General features: G+C 39.8%; 2 protein-coding genes across 2 annotated transcripts; one reads left to right on the top strand and one right to left on the bottom strand.

Annotated features, from left to right (window-relative positions):
* Nucleotides 1–5128: 5128 nt before the first annotated feature.
* On the top strand, nt 5129–12537 carry LOC9270306 (putative aconitate hydratase, cytoplasmic). Its single transcript, NM_001424313.1, has 20 exons — nt 5129–5472; nt 6626–6730; nt 7138–7298; nt 7380–7472; nt 7657–7842; nt 7922–8083; nt 8383–8527; nt 8613–8755; nt 9174–9230; nt 9317–9396; nt 9491–9566; nt 9661–9846; nt 9934–10001; nt 10100–10218; nt 10308–10429; nt 10568–10666; nt 10793–11272; nt 11358–11456; nt 11543–11785; nt 11916–12537. Exons 1-20 carry the CDS (start codon nt 5190–5192, stop codon nt 11982–11984), a joined length of 2976 nt encoding a protein of 991 aa, NP_001411242.1. The 5' UTR covers nt 5129–5189; the 3' UTR covers nt 11985–12537.
* A 2412-nt stretch (nt 12538–14949) lies between these two features.
* Nucleotides 14950–17327, bottom strand: LOC4344852 (protein PIN-LIKES 2). The gene is made up of 2 exons (XM_015795366.3): nt 17151–17327; nt 14950–16812 (listed from the first exon to the last, which is right to left on the bottom strand). Exon 2 carries the CDS (start codon nt 16654–16656, stop codon nt 15289–15291), a length of 1368 nt encoding a protein of 455 aa, XP_015650852.1. The 5' UTR covers nt 16657–16812; nt 17151–17327; the 3' UTR covers nt 14950–15288.
* Nucleotides 17328–17694: the final 367 nt, after the last annotated feature.

Below are 17694 nucleotides of genomic sequence, written 5' to 3'. Positions count from 1 at the left end.
TAATGACGGCTTAATTAGTCTCAAAAGATTCGCCTCGCAGTTTCCAGGTGAGTTCTGAAATTAGTTTTTTCATTCGTGTCCAAAAACCCCTTCCGACATCCGGTCAAACGTTCGATGTGATACCCAAAAATTTCCTTTTCCCCAACTAAATACCCCGTTATTACTACCAAAGAACACCGATGTGAACACGTACCTGGAAAACGAGAGGAATATCGCACGCGGCACGCCATTTCCCACTGACCAGCCAAGCCAAAAAAAATACAGGTGTCATACTGCCATCACATTGACACGCCCCAATTTATTCCTCCCCCATCATACACACATCGGAGCTCTTGCAAATCCATCCAATTCTTTCCAATGTGCGCCCACATCATCGCACGCATCCACGTACGCCTGCCTTTGCCCATCGTACGCACGCAATTACTACGCAGGAATGGTGGAAACTGAAAACGGCTCAAGGGACCTAGAAACATCATCTCCTGAAAAACAGAAGTTTTATTAGAGCAAGTTTAATAGTATAGTCAACTACTAGTTCCAAATCATCTTTAGCAATTGTAATAGACAATCCATACAATAGTTGCTTACTATACTATTAACAATTTTGCTATATCTCACTCGAAAGATTTTTTCTTATCTCTCACTCGATTTTCTTACTCAAATTTACAGTGCATTTTCTTGTAAGTTACAGTGTAATTTATGAAACTTACACTGTAACTTTTGTAAGTTACACTGTAATTTTTGAATCTTCGCATGTAAATTTTAAATTTTGTATTGGATTTGGTCTTTTTATTGAGGATATGGTAATTTAGTGTCCATTTATGGTGTTTCTTAATTACTTTTTGCTTTTTATTATATCTATCGGATTTTAATCTAAAGATTAAAAATCTGTGTGATACGATTATAAAAATCTTTCGAAAGATGTATAGGTACTCCCTACTATTAATACCCGGTCCCACCCGTCATACACACATTACGTCTTAGAGTCCGTGCTGCAGTTGGTTACAGATCTGTAGCACGCTGCTATTCTCTCTCTTTCTTTATCTCTTTAAAATATGTTTATAGCTTGCTTATAGCCTGCTATTGTACCTGCTCTTAGGCTTGAGTTAGAGAGCAACAAGACTTGAAATCTTTCCTCCCTGCACGAAAAATGTGATAATTTATTAGCGGATAATTAATTAAGTACTAACTGAAAAACTTATAAAAATAGGTCAATATGATTTTTTTAAAAAAATAACTTTTGCATATAAACTTTTTTAAAAAAATATATGGTTGAGTAGTTTGATAACGTATGCGTGAAAAAACGAGAGAATAGAGTTGAGAAAGGTGGGATTTGAACCCAACCTTAATTTTCTGGGCGACCGATGGATTCTGCTTAATTGTCAACGTAACATCTATATGAGCAGCTGCAAAATTAGACAGATTCGTGTAGTGTAATTTTTTTCTCACATGGCTATCTGTGTTAACTAGCCTAATCTAAAAACACAGTCTCATTCAACATATTAAGCCAGGGGTATAAACGTTCAAGAGAAATAAAATGGAAGAAAAATGATTCGGAGATGCAGAAAACAACGAAAATGACATCGTAGCGAATACTCACGATTTAAGAGTGGTATTTGAATCCCTTATTTAACGATGACATTCTAGAAAAACCAATTTTTACGCGTGACAAACATGCAAATTTTCTCTTTGAAAATACCTAAATGGTGGTGTATGCCACCACTCACCACCAGTGACATGTGGGTCTCAAACAATAAGAATTGTGGACTTATGTTTCGTCCTCGGCCTCAATAACCAAACAAGTCAATTTTATTTTAAAGCGAGGCACCAAACTAGTGATAAAATACTATATGAAGATTTTACAATGTGAATAATTATATTTTAGTTTCTGAGACTTTAAGATACATGTATATGATGGGTTCTCCTTTTTAATTTCAGTTGCAACCCCATTCAGCTAGTATAAGCCCTGGTTTATTTCCTAACATTTTCTTCGAACTTCTAATTTTTCCATCACATCAAAACTTTCCTACGTACATAAACTTTCAACTTTTTTTTTCAAACTTCTAATTTTAATCAAACTTCCAAGTTTGACATGGAACTAAACACACTACTCACTCCATCCAAAAAAGACAAAACCTGAGTTTCTGTGTCTACCGTTAACGTTTGACCGTTCGTCTTATTTGAAAAAAATATGAAAAAAATTTAAAAAGATAAGTCACACATAAAGTATTAATCATATTTTATCATCTAACAACAATAAAAATAATAATTATAAAAAAAATGTCATATAAGTTTGTCTTTTTTTTTTTTTTTGACGTAGGGGGTAAGATGGAAAGAACGGAAAAGGACGAGCATGCAGGTTTGGTGCATGATCGATCGTGATGGGCGGGGTTTGCCGTTAGGATTCGATCGATCTTACAGGAGAGTACCGGTTGCAAAGCGTGGAGTATACTCCTACGTGCGTAGCGTTTCCATAATGGGCATGCGTGCGTGTATAGTTGTATACCAGTCAGTCGAGTCGGTCGGTCTTATCCGGCCGGGGATAGCGAGTTCGGCCTCACTCCGTAGCAGTAAGTTTCGCGCACGCCCGGCCTACCTCTATACGGACGATGACGTGACGGAACGGAGCTTCTGGATTGGTATTATCTGTCAGGCTAAATTCAGAAGCTGGAAAGATTTTTTTTTTTTACCTGGCTAAACTTCACTGTAACTATAATTTACTATAAAAATTTTATCGTCAATTTATTTAACAATATTAAATTTTAATGGAGTTTTCACGGGTGGGCGGGCGCAAGGCGGTGGCTACGTCCCAGGCTAAATTAAACTGCATGTAAAGCACCACCATTTGATTCCCATTGTTTCCTTGGTACAACATCAGCCGATGCTAAAACTTGAAATTTAAAATTTAATTTTGAAATTAATTTTAATTTTTTATGAAAGTTTATTTTTCAGAATTGATATTTAAGTTGCCAAGAACACACATATATATAAGTTTTACAACAAATTCTTTTATTTTCTAATACTCGTATGACATATTATTCGTATTTGGCTAAATGATGAGGGCCATGCTTTTTGTCTATCAATTAAAAAATTTTGGATACTTAATCTTATTTGATTTTAATATTTTTATTCATAGTTTATTTTTTCACAATGACTTTAAAGGACATATTTAGTGAAAATCATCAAACAAGTTGAAACTCGTGAAAACCATATATAAAACATAGATAGCCATAAGCATAAAATACATTCACACCAAATTTTAAGTCCAAACTCAACTTTATTTTTTTTAAAAAAAGAAATTTCAGGTGAATAGTGTCATATCGCTATTCATCCAAAATTTATCTTTTTTTTACTTTCAAATAAAATTGAGTTTGAACAAGATTTGGTGTGATTGTATTTCATAACTATACCTATTATTATTTTTTTCATGAATTGAGAGAACTTTTACATATGTTTTATGGGTATTCACTTATTTGATGGTGAAAAACCAACTTTAAATTGTTGAGAAATTTAACCATAACTACTTTTTTCTAACATGCCGTTTTACAAGCTTGCTATGACCCAAAGGCATTTTAACTTTTTTCGTCTTGGATATACTATGATAAAACCCTAAAACCACAAGTTACACAAAGTTGTATCCCTTGCGGTTTTGCGGACGCAAGTATCACTAGAGAAAAAAGAAAAAAAATCACTTACTTATCTGTACTATTTCACTGGACCACTTAACCCTTAAACTACTTTTTTTCTCATTTTCCACCCTCAAACTATTGAAAACGGTTCCCTTCACTCACCTAATGCTATTTCTCACTTTAGTTCTCATTGTATAAATCATATTTTGCACTGGAAATTTGGTAAAATATAGATGCATCCACAACTTACGTCTCAACATTTTTTTATTTTTCTTCTCACTGTTTACATAGGTTGAAAACACTTCAAACTATTTTAAACATAAAAAAAATTAAAGTTCAAGCAAACGCACTGAAAACAAATTCAAAATATTTTTGAACTTCGATAATGGTGTCATCTATGGCTCTAACAAATTTTAACTTAAAATACAACTTGTATGGAAAAGTAACAGAAAGAGAAATGTTATTCAGAAGGAAAGTGAATCATTTTTAATAGTTTGGGGTGGGGTGGGGGAGTAAAATGAGCCAAAAAATAGTTCAAAGGATTAAGTGATCCATTAAATTAGTTTTTTTTGGGGGGGGGGGGGAGTAAAATGATTTTCTTAAAAAAAATATCCACATAAAGTGGTCTGTCCAAATCAAACAAATCATTTTCTCTGAGTCGAATATCTCCTGCTTCTATCATAGCATCATCCACTTTTGGCCATGTGGACCAAAATTAAATACAAATATTTAAAGTGAGAAGTCACTAGGATATAATTAATTAAGTTTTATTTATTTCAAACTTAAAATGATTCATCTAATATTTTAAATCAATTTTTAAATAGAATTTTTTTTTTACATAAAATATAATGTTTTACCAATCTGAAAAACATATAACCAAGTAAAATCTTGGGGTCCTTTGAACGCAGTATTGAAAAAAAATCCAGAGAAGTAGGGAAAACACAGAGTTTGATTAGACCGTATGAAAAACACATAAATTAGATGAGATAGATAGACTTAAAGATAAATTTTAAAAGGTTAGACCTCTTGTTAACTTTTCGCTAAATTTTTTATATAATTATGCATTCCATATATATATTTTTTAAAAAATGGTAGGATTCAATCCTCTGATTCAAAAGTTTTCATCTCAATTTTCCATATAAAATTAAAATCCTCAGAATTCTCTATATTTTTCCAACAAATCAAACTACCCTTAAATCACATATTACGGGACCGAACCAGCGCACATGAACCTGACCTTTCCGGTCCGGGAGGCCGCACCTAACCTAACCAAACCTCACGAGCCAAGTGTCCCCGAACCCAAACCTAAATCCCGATCCGGCCCCACCTGCCATGGACCCAACCCCAGCGACCGCGTGGCCGCCACGCCCTCTCCATTCCAACTATGGTTAACAAACTTAACACTAACCCCAACCCAACCAAGCGGAGTACAATTATTTTTGTACAAATGTTATTATTATTATTATTATTTTCTGAGTGAATTTTCGCAGTTCTTCCATCTCCTCACCAACCCCGTCCTCCTCCTCCCCTCCTCCTCCGCGAGACCCACCGAGCTCGCGACCCATGTATAAAGCGGCATACTCCTCCGCCTCCGCCCGCCTCTCCTCCTCCCTCCTCCGCTTCAGATCCCTCCCCTCTCCCGCTCCCTCCTCCTCGCTGTCGCGCCTCCTCTCCCTCAGGGCACGCGCGTTCTCGCGGCCGTCGCGCGGCGGGTGGGCGGCGGCGGGCGGTTGGTCCGGGAGGGCGTCGTCGTCGCCGGTCGTCGGGTGCGGCGCCTGCAGGGCGCAGATCGGGGCCGTCGCGCCTGCCGTCGAGCGCGTCCACCGCAGGATGGCCGCCACCGCAGGTGAGCCACCGTGATTTGGGAGGGTGGTGGTGGTCGCGTGAGATTCGAATCACGGTGTGCTAGCTGCGGCTACTGCTCTCGTGCTATCTCTTGATCTCTCGTGTGGGTTTCGAGATGCATCTGTATGGTTTGGAGTTCTCGTCTTTTGCGAGAAACGGAATTTGGAATTATGCGACGGATATGCCTTTTATTTTTTTATTTTTGGATTTTGGTGTGGATGCGTTTGGGGAGGAGGTTTAAGCTGATGCGCTCGCTCGCGATCGGGAGCACGATCCATTTGTAGTTGCGTTCGCATCGGCAGATTAGACTTCGACAAATTCAAAGTGAGCTCGTGTTGGAGCGCCGCAAGGATCTCTTTACAAGTCGGATGGATTCGGTTGGAATTTTAGGGCCTAGGGGTTTAGGGATCGGCAGGAATATATTCCTAGTACCACGCTCATCTTCCCCATGAGATTCGACATGGATGCTGCAGCTTTTCTCTCTGTCTGGGTGGAACGATTCCCTCGGCAATCTAGAAGCAGAGCTCCATGTCCAGATTTGATGGAGCTGGAGGAACTCGTGCTAATGCTCGCAGTTGATCACTGGCCACTTTTTTCGCTGGAAGATTTTTTTTCTTTCTTTCTTAAAAGTATCTCCTGGTAGTTTGATGGTGATGTCATTCTGGCTCGTTGGTGTGTTTCCTGAGCCGCCAACTTAGAATTGGTGCCCTTTGGAAACTCTATCTGTATGCTATCTTCGATGGTTGAACCCCGAGTGTAAGCATTAAATACAAAAAAGGCATATGTTAAGTGTTTAAGTGCGTAGAGTACAATGTGCTGTCGACGAATAGTCAATTTTTATGTAGTATTGGACAATAATACCTGCCCACAAGAATTCCTGTCACTCACACCAAACTACAATATTTGGTTGCCCGTATTCTTCTTGGTTAGAGTTCCCAAAACGTGAGTGATCAGCAGTCACTATTAAGTTATGACGACGGACTTACCTGGTTGACTCTGTAGACGTTTCTTCCTTAACTATTATTTCTCCTTGACATTTAAGCGTCTTGTGGACTTGCTATGCATATTCAGCTTTGGCAATGATGTAATGGTTTGTTTGTGTTACCCTTTCGATTATGCTAATAATTAATCCTATTGCTTGTCTTTGCCTACAGCTGCTGAGCATCCCTTCAAGAACATTTTGACCACCCTCCCTAAGCCTGGGGGTGGTGAATATGGGAAATTCTACAGCCTTCCTGCACTAAATGATCCCAGGATTGGTAATTGCTCTGCTTGCTCTTGGAGTTCTAAATTTTATCCTCCTTTCGTTGTTTTTATATTATATTATATTTTCAATTCTTATCTGGGCTGTGTACATTGAGCATGATTTTCACTTGAAAAATAGGGTGGACCTGTAAGTTTTTAGTGTTTTTGCACTACTTAGCTCATCATGTTTTTGAAACAAAGCAATTTAATGTTTTATCTTTGGAAAGCTAGATTTTCACTTTAAATTTTGTCTTATTATTTGATTTTGCATTAGAATATGTACCATGTAAAATCCACTTAGACCTGTACACATACTCTTTGTGTGTTCTAGCAACTGCAATGCTATAGTTTGCAACATTACGTCTGCACATTAAATTTGGTATTTGTTACCTAACAATGATTCTCTTTTTTGTTCTATCAGATAAGCTGCCCTACTCTATCCGTATTCTTCTAGAGTCAGCTATCCGCAACTGTGATAACTTCCAAGTCAACCAGAATGATGTTGAGAAAATTATTGATTGGGAGAATACATCTCCCAAGCTGGCTGAAATACCTTTCAAGCCAGCACGAGTTCTTCTTCAGGTTTGATACTGAAATGTCACATACGATTTTTTTGTCTGTTTCTAAATGCCTATTTTGCTTATGAGTGGTGCTACTCTCTAGGACTTCACTGGAGTTCCAGCTGTCGTAGATCTTGCAGCTATGCGTGACGCGATGGCCAAGTTGGGCAGTGATGCCAACAAGATCAATCCACTGGTACCTACATCATTTCTTTTATCTGAAATTTTCCATCAGTTTGTTCTGGCCATCTTAAGTTTTCACTGAAGAACATTTTAAGGTTGGCCAGAACTTAGGCCCTAATACATCTGACCAACATTGATCATCCTCCTTGGCGTACTTCTTTTCTATCTAAAATTCCATGTTCCCATTTGGACTGCAGGTTCCAGTGGATCTTGTAATTGACCACTCAGTGCAGGTGGATGTTGCAAGGTCACCAAATGCTGTGCAATCAAACATGGAGTTGGAGTTTAAGCGTAACAATGAAAGATTTGGTTTCCTTAAATGGGGTTCTACTGCTTTCCACAATATGTTGGTTGTACCCCCTGGTTCAGGAATTGTGCACCAGGTAATGCTCTGGTTCGAAGGAAATCTTGTGTTGATCATGTTTATTATCTGGACAACTCTTCATTTTGTTCATATTTCAGGTCAATCTTGAGTATCTTGGTCGAGTTGTTTTCAACACAGATGGAATTATGTATCCTGACAGTGTGGTTGGTACCGATTCACACACCACTATGATTGATGGTTTGGGTGTTGCTGGTTGGGGAGTTGGTGGAATTGAAGCAGAGGCCACAATGCTTGGTCAGGTAAATCTCGGTGGAGCCTCACCTCTAATGACATCTATTGAAATCTTGCACCGAGAATAGTTGAAAATGTACTGATCCTAATTTAATAGGAACATAAATATTTCGCTTTAATCTTTCCCTATAGTTGAAAATGCAGTGCTATTTCTTTCATTCTATTATCTACAAATACATATTGTGGAAATGGCACATTAAATACTATTCTTATATGGTTCAACAACGAAGTGTGGTATTGATCTTTATGTATTGTTTTATCACCATTTGATGTATCTCCATTTAACCCACATTATTATTTTATACAGCCAATGAGCATGGTTTTGCCTGGTGTTGTTGGGTTCAAGTTGACTGGGAAGTTACAGAATGGTGTCACTGCTACCGACCTTGTTCTTACTGTCACCCAAATGTTAAGGAAGCACGGCGTTGTTGGCAAATTTGTTGAATTCTATGGTCAGTATTCATGTTTGCAAGGGAACAAAGTTGCCTTGATATAGTTGCATCTTGTTGATATTTCCCCTTTCTCTGTTCTATCCAGGCGAAGGCATGGGAAAGCTTTCTTTGGCTGACAGGGCCACAATCGCAAACATGTCACCTGAATATGGAGCCACAATGGGTTTCTTCCCTGTAGACCACGTGACACTAGATTATCTTAAATTGACTGGCCGGAGTGATGAAACTGTACGTTTTGTTATCTGCACACTCTTCTCTCCATTATATTGCTTTGATAGACAGAATAAGCATGAAATAGGAGGTTGAATTGGAAATTTTGTGAACAATCCTGGGACATGCACTTGTTTGCGATGGTAAAAATATCCATGGGATTTCATTTCCCTAAGGCCTAGTTTGGTTAATCCCCATGGGGAGGGATTGGAGGGGGATTAATTCCACACCTCAATAGGTGTGGAATTCCAAATCCCTCCAATCCCCTTATGATCGGGATTAACTGAACAAGTAATGTGGCCTTGCAGTTTTTTTTAGCACCCCTTGGTATTGTATTGATTACACATATAATGGCTTATTCACTTGTAAAATATTGTATGCTGATGGGTTTCACCTTCTCAGTGTTCTGTAAACTAAATATTGCGTTTTGATTTAGGTGGCAATGATTGAAGCATATCTGCGAGCTAACAAGATGTTTGTAGACTACAATGAGGTATGCCTTTTTTGTTTGTTGTTATAGCACTTGATTTTAATTATTTGTTAAACATAATACAAACATATTTGAATTCATGATGGCAGCCTCAAACAGAAAGGGTTTACTCTTCGTATCTTGAGTTGGATCTTAATGAGGTGGAACCTTGCATTTCAGGCCCAAAGAGGTACAATTATATGATCTTGATTATGTGCTTGTTGGATTGTTCAGCTAATGGAGAGGTGCATAATATTTACCTGTTTGATTTTTTTAAATTGTAGGCCTCATGACCGTGTCCTTTTGAAGGAAATGAAATCTGACTGGCATTCTTGCCTGGATAACAGAGTTGGTTTCAAGGTAAGCGCAAAGTTTTGTAGGATATATCTTTTTGCACTACTGTTCTGTATCTGACATTCTAACTTACTAATACAATGCACGTGGAATATTACAGGGTTTTGCTGTACCAAAGGAACAACAAGATAAAGTTGTGAAATTTGACTTCCATGGACAACCTGCTGAACTCAAACATGGCAGTGTTGTCATAGCAGCAATTACTAGCTGCACAAACACATCAAATCCTAGTGTTATGCTTGGTGCTGCCCTTGTGGCAAAGAAAGCCTGTGAACTGGGTCTTGAGGTTTGATCTTCGTCATGTTTTCACAGATTGTTGCATTGCCTTCTTTTATCTGCTCTCTGTTGACTGTGCAATGCCATTTCTCTTCAGGTGAAACCATGGGTAAAGACAAGCCTTGCCCCTGGATCTGGGGTTGTCACTAAATACTTGTTACAGAGGTACCTTCGTGTCATTGAATAACTAATTTTAGTAAAGATGAAATTCCAGTGTCATATCTGGACCAATCTCAACCAAACATGGTAATTTCTCTGTGCAGTGGCCTTCAAGAATACTTGAACAAGCAAGGTTTCCATGTTGTTGGATATGGTTGTACCACTTGCATTGGCAACTCTGGTGATCTAGATGAATCTGTATCAGCTGCCATTTCAGAAAATGGTACATCTAGATTCTATGAATGTTGAATATTTAGCTGCAACGAGCCAATGAGTTTCTCTATTGGCAACTTATGGTTTTCTTTTTTATAGATGTTGTTGCTGCTGCTGTTCTGTCGGGCAACCGTAACTTCGAGGGTCGTGTGCACCCATTGACCCGGGCTAATTACCTTGCTTCACCGCCTCTTGTGGTTGCATATGCACTTGCTGGCACTGTAAGTTTGTGTTGTTTTCTCCTCCTTGATACTCATATTAACTCGATTCTGTTGGAAGGGTTGGCATGGTATTAAAATTTTGCCTATCTTTGCTTTTGTCTCAGGGAGCCTGCTAACATTAGAACTTGTACTTTTCAGGTTGACATTGATTTTGAGAAAGAGCCGATTGGAGTTGGAAAGGATGGTAAAGAAGTCTTCTTCAGGGACATATGGCCCTCAACTGAAGAAATTGCAGAAGTACGTGTTCTGTGATGTTATTTTAATATGTTTCAGATTTTCATCTGTAAGTGTGAGTTTCATTTATTGGAGATATTTATCTCTCGAGTCTCGCTTAATTATTGGCAATAAAATGCTACTTGACAGGTGGTCCAATCTAGCGTACTGCCTGATATGTTCAAAAGTACATACGAGGCTATTACAAAAGGCAACCCGATGTGGAATCAGCTGACCGTGCCCGAAGCATCGCTCTATTCGTGGGATCCAAACTCCACCTACATCCATGAGCCTCCATACTTTAAGGACATGACCATGTCCCCACCTGGCCCCCATGGGGTGAAGAATGCCTACTGCTTACTGAACTTTGGGGACAGCATTACGACAGACCATATTTCACCAGCAGGTAGCATTCACAAAGACAGCCCTGCTGCCAAGTACTTGCTTGAGCGTGGTGTGGACCGTAAGGACTTCAATTCATATGGTAGCCGTCGTGGTAATGATGAAGTAATGGCAAGAGGAACATTTGCGAACATCAGGATTGTGAACAAGTTTTTGAATGGAGAAGTTGGACCCAAGACCGTTCATGTCCCTACAGGGGAGAAGCTCTATGTATTTGATGCTGCCTTGGTATGTTGCTAGTATGTAGACAGACGATGTGATACTGTTGTTGTATCGACTAACATCCTTGGTTTTGTCTGGTACATTAATGCAGAAATACAAGTCTGAGGGTCATGACACTATTGTTCTTGCTGGTGCTGAGTATGGAAGTGGCAGTTCTCGTGACTGGGCTGCCAAGGGACCGATGCTCCTGGTAACTCCCCATATCTAGATTCGTCATCTTGTTTTGATACTCATGTTTGGGGAAGTATAGCATTATTAAGTACATGCTGTTTTCAGGGTGTTAAAGCTGTGATCGCTAAGAGCTTTGAGCGTATCCACCGAAGCAACCTGGTGGGTATGGGAATCATTCCTCTCTGCTTCAAGGCTGGTGAGGATGCCGACTCACTTGGCCTTACTGGACATGAGCGGTATACCATCGACCTCCCGACCAACGTCAGCGAGATCCGTCCCGGGCAGGACATTACCGTCACAACCGACAACGGGAAATCCTTCACTTGTACTCTTCGCTTTGACACAGAGGTACATACTTTCCAAATACTCGTTGGATAAACTTACCAGGCCAGTTCCGTATGGAGAATTCATTACAGCTGCTTAGGTCCTCTCAACCGGTTTGCTTACATATTACGTCGTTCTTTGTTGTGCTATATAGGTGGAACTGGCATACTTCAACCATGGAGGCATCCTCCCATACGTCATCCGCAACCTGGCGCAGAACTAGGAGAAAATGCACACCATTTCAAGTTTTCAACCATGACAACAACATTGCAGGCTCCTCTCCTTCCCCTCCCCTCTGTTGTGATCAGCCTGCACCGACATCGAGAGTTCGCCTGGGACAATCAGCCTCCCTTTGTTCACCATATAAATAAAAAAAAACCGAAAATAAAGCCGCAGGAGACAAGGAGCCACACCTGGAGATCTTGGTGTGAGGAACAAACAATTTTGCCTGCTGCGTTTAGTTGTGATGTTGAACCCTACTAGCTTGTGTTGATGAACCCTACTAGCTTGTGTTCAGAGAAAAGGACCTTTTTATTCATGGATTGAGTTAGTTTGGTCGGGTGCCCTGTTGATAGGCAGGGCGAGGTCACGAGGTGTACATGGTATGGTGCGACTTGCGTACATCTAGAGTTCTTACTGCTTTTCTACCTTTTCTACTACCGTTTTCACTTGCCATTGGCCAGTCGAAGGTCTAGCCCGGTTTACATTGTTTTGCATCGGCTGGATGGTTGTTTCATCGTATATACAGATTAGTCCATCCAGGCAGCGTTCGTCGTGAAAATAGAGAACAAGTGGTCGCTAAATTCAATTGATCTGATCAGAGTGATGGTAGGAATTAATAAGGTTGAAATCGGCCTATGGAGCTGTGGACTGAGCAACATCGATCGAATAAACAGATGCATTCAGGCATTCGGCAAGTACGAGAAAGTTAGAATTACTACGTGGTGTGTACTGTGTACTCTGTCCGTTTTAAGGTTACAATTAACGAAATGGCTATATATACCACCTAGGTTTTGACTCAACTAATGTATAAGATATAACTAATGTTTTTTCTATAACCACCTAGAGATGTATTCCCTCGGTTCAAAAAAACGAAAAAAAAGAATCTAGTACCGGATGTGATTCACATTCTAGGTATGTCCAGATTCATTATATTAGGATGTGTCATGTATAGTATTAGGTTGTTTTTTTATGGGACAATCATTCTGGTACAACGAATCTAGACATGTCTATGTCTAGATTCGTACATTCTAGTATAACAAATCTAGACATATCTCTGTCTAGATTCGTAGGATTATGATGTGTCATATCCAATACTAGTTTGTTTTTTATGGGACGGATGGAGTGCTATTATCTAGTACTCCCTCCGTCTCAAAAAAAGACAAACCCTGGTTTCCGTGTCCAACATTAGACCGTTCGTCTTATTTGAAAAAATTATAAAGAAAATTAAAAAGACAAGTCACACATAAAATATTAATCATGGTTTATCATCTAATAACAATGAAAATACGAATTATAAAAAAATTTCATATAAGACGGACAGTCAAAGTTGGACACGTAAACCCATGATTTGCCTTTTTTTGGGGACAGAGGGAGTAGGCCTAAATAGAGAGGCACGATTGGATGCTAGTCGTACGGCATGGTTACAGAACTTTTAACATTGCTCATCCCTTTTGGAAAATGTATAAATGCTTCAAAATATGTCATGAGAGGAAAAAATTATAAATACTTCAAAATAGTTTATATTATCAAAATGTATAGCATCAGAAATGTAACTATACAACTTACGTTTCTCGTAATACAATCATATAACAAATATTTGTGGTTAGAGTGACGGTCATAGTTAACCATGTCAGTTCTTCAAGAACAGATGAAATATCTAGCAACTGAGGAATAAAACAGGACAGCAAATACTATTGGTGCATCATCTGAGTATCTGACAGATCTCACGGCATTAAGCCATTAAACAATGACATGTAGCGACACCAAGATCAAATCTGAAGCCATTAATAAACAATGGATGATTCCTGCAGGATTACATTAAACAATATTTGATCCTTGATCTGTCTAGCACTGTCCTGATGATGTGCATCCATCTAAGACAATCTGTGCACTGATCAAAATGAATGTCCATAAGACCAGAGCCCCCTTCGCATTTCCCAGTGGGAGTGACAATAAAGATACATTATTATGCCATGTGCTTTGTAGTGCTAAGAATAGAAGGGTTAACAAGATCATTAGCCTCTCTGATCCGATCTAAACATTAAATGTTCATGTTAAAGCTAAGCAGAAGATTCCTAGACCAAAACCATGTTCAGGATTCCAGTCCAAGAAATAAAATAGTAGAGACGACCCCACTTGTCAGCGCCTTGAACAAATTACAATAACCTTAATCATCACTCCCTCAGTTTACTTCAAAATGCATTATTATTATTGTTGTCAGTTCAGAAGGATGGATCTCCAAGTTTGAATTCTATGCTTGGGAATTGATCAAATGGATGCTAATTTTAAGTTCATTGCTTTAGTCTTCAACTTGAAGAAAAATAAAAATAAATGCTGTCTTTCATCATCTTAAAAGGCAGTGTCTTCTGACCATTAGAAGACGATCAATGAGTGAAAAAATACTGTTAAATGCCGTTCAAATCTATCACTGACACTTATCCCTTCTTTCTATAAAGCTAATATCCACTAAACACCTAAAGCTCAACATACAAGCATAGTATTTATTAGCACTTCTAAAACCTACATGCAAGAATGCCACATCAACCCATTAAGCACACAAAGCTCAAAATGCAAGCATATAGTAATTATATCTACAATTTATTTTATTCTAAAGCTAAACATACATATGCTAAATCAACATTCTCAAATCATTTTTATAATATTTCAATCCAAATCATTTCATCATTTCTCCAATATCTAACATATATCCCGCAAAGCGCGGGACATCATCTAGTATTTTAAACATCATATAACAAATATATTACTTCTAATGAAGCTGTTAGAAAAGGACAACTTGGGGTAGCAACTGTAATGCTGCAATCGAATCAAGAAATGCACAAGTGAACAGCAATATATATTGACACTAATGAACAACAAGAGCATATATATCCTGTTCTCAAGTTCTACATGTAACTGAAATACAAATCACTAACAAATTACATACATTTAATCCATAAGAGCATGTATATTTAAGCATCACTGCATCAAACAGCAATATATTGACTTCTAATGTAGCAGTACTTGTACAACTTTTGAGCAGCAACTGTAATGCTGTAATCGGATCAAGAAATGTGCAAGCGAACAGCAATATATTGACACTAATGAACGACAAGAACATATCTCATGTTCTCAAGTTCTACATGTATCTGAAATATAAATCGCTAAAAAAAAATTAAATATACTATAAATACACTTGACCATAAGGAGACGTGGTTGAAAATCCATTCAAGTACCCATCTCCCTAGAAATCACTTCCGAGGATGAATGCTACAAACCAATTTTGGAAGGCGGCCGGCCATCATCTTTCAAATGGTAAGCAACCTGAAATATACGATCAGGTAGATGGAGAGAGATAGCACCGCACAAATGTGCTGCCAGAATAGAAGTGCCGATGCTTCCTTGACAGCATAACCTCTGAGGCTCGCAATCGCTCCAAGCAGGATGGCACTAGGGGTGGAGTACTGTAGCGACAGCACAAAGCGGTACATGTGGTCTTCCTCGACAAGCAGATGCAACCGATCTGCCAGCAGGACGACACCGATGCCAATGCACGGGAGAATCAGGAGCCTTGCAACAATTATACCAGTGATAGTCCGGATACCCAAGGCATTATCCTTGGGTCCTTCTGCAAGCATGCCCCCTAGAATTAACATCACCGAGGGTACAACGGCTTGAGCTAGAATCTCCAAACTGTCTGTAAAGAACGACAGTGGTGCATCAGGCACAAACACAAAATCTTTGAACAAAGGAACCATGCCGATGACAATGGCGAGCAAGGAGGCGATGGTTGGTGGCTGGAGAACATGCTGAATTGGAGTCTTCTCAGCTACAACCCTGATCCTCCTTACAACCTTTGGCTCCGCCAAACACCTTAGCGATTTTGGACTGCTAGGTCCAGCACCAGAAGTGCCCTCTTCTGCAAAATCAATATCAGGAAATGTATTCTGTGAAGAGCCTGAAATACTCATGAAAACCCGTGCAATGAATGGCGTCTTTGAGTGCTCCGTTTCTTTGTCAGCCATCCCTGGCCATTCCGCTTCATGAAGCAGAGATCTACTGTAGTTGCTGATCTGTGCAGGCTCTTCCACAATCTCGTTCCCTTCGCCTACAATCTCGTAGAATTGCATCGGTGGCTCCATCATATGGTAAACCAAGGTGTAGACAAGAATAACAGCGACCCATTGAGCAAACGAAACATAAGCGACACCCTTGCGGTGGCATCCAGGACCAAAGGGGTGATCCGTGGTATGGCAAACCGACCCGATGATCGCGATTGGGAGGTTACCCGTGTTGCCAAATCCGGTCATGATCACCGTGAACCTGAAAAACTGCGGCGGCGGGCGACAGATCAGCGCGACGATGTACCCAAGAATGCACCCGATGGCCGTGCTGATGAGCACGTTGACCGGGATGAACCACCAGTCGAGGATGTTCTGAATTGTGACCGACTGGCCAAGGTGGACAAAGATCAGGCATGGCAGGAACAGCGCAAAGACGAGCTTGCTCAGGAGCTTGAAGGTGGCCTTGGGGATGATCTGCGTCCTCGGGTTGGACAGCACAAGGCCGATGACCGTCAAGCACAGCAGCTTCATCAGCGGCATGACTGCTGACACCCAGTCCCCATGGACAGTCACCTGAGGGTTCACCTGCAGGTTCGCGGACAGCCAATCCATTCTCGCCACTAAATCTCTGTGTTTTTCTATCGAATTGGCCAAGATTACACCCCTTTTAGTTTGCCCTCCCAACCAATCAATCAGCTGCCTTCCTTGAGCAGAATCAAGACGTGTCAGTATCTACCAAATCGCATGCAGAAAGCTGATGACTTTTTTCTGCAAAAAAAGAGAAAGGATATGATTCAGGAATTGATGGATAAGAGCATCAATAGTGTGGTTATAATGGACAGACAGATCTGCTGATGATGCAAAAGTGAAAAATTTTGCTGATCAAAACAAACCAAACAAGAACAAAAGCCAAACCAACACCCCCAAAAATATTTTCCTTGGTAACAAACGGCTGTCGCTGACTAACCCACTACCACCGCAGTAAGAAAAAAACTCATGCGTAATTCTGAGGGAAACAAATCAACCCAGCCATCCCTGATGGATCTCCAATCTAATAACGACTCATCAAGCGGCGCGGGGAAGAGGAAGGAGACGAGAACGAATACCTGTCCACCTCGATTCGAGACCGAGATGGCGGCGGCGGCCACCGGTGGCCGCTGCTCGGAGGAGAAGGGGGGGGGGGGCGTCCACGCGCGCGCCTCCGGGGCTTAGCTCGCCGGCGGCGAGCTCTGCAGATCGGGATCACGCAGAGAGGCAAGCAAGAGTGAGACGGAGCAGGAGGTGACTAGGATAGGAGGAAAGGGGAGATATTATTATGATCATTTCGCCGTTTTCTCAGATAGTATTTCTTTTTTCTTTGAGATTACCCGCGCCACTAAAATTCCGTTTTCAGTCGAAATCAGGAGAGGTGGAGTGATTAGCATTTTTAATTGTATATACTCTATTTGTTTCCTAAGTCGTTTGATTTTTTTTTTCTTGTCAATTCTTTTTAGTTTAATTAAATTTATAAAAAATATAGTAATATTTTCAACGCAAAACAAACATATTATCAAAATATAGTAGATTTAATAAAACTAATTTGATATTTTATATGTTGCTAATTTTTACTATAAATTTGATTAGACTTAATAAAGTTTGACTATAAAAAGA

This window comes from Oryza sativa, chromosome 8, assembly GCF_034140825.1.
Source record: "Oryza sativa Japonica Group chromosome 8, ASM3414082v1".
In the NCBI taxonomy this organism is placed as follows: domain Eukaryota; kingdom Viridiplantae; phylum Streptophyta; class Magnoliopsida; order Poales; family Poaceae; genus Oryza; species Oryza sativa.
The sequence above is the reverse complement of the archived record's forward strand: the minus strand, read 5'-3'. Positions and strand labels throughout refer to the sequence as shown.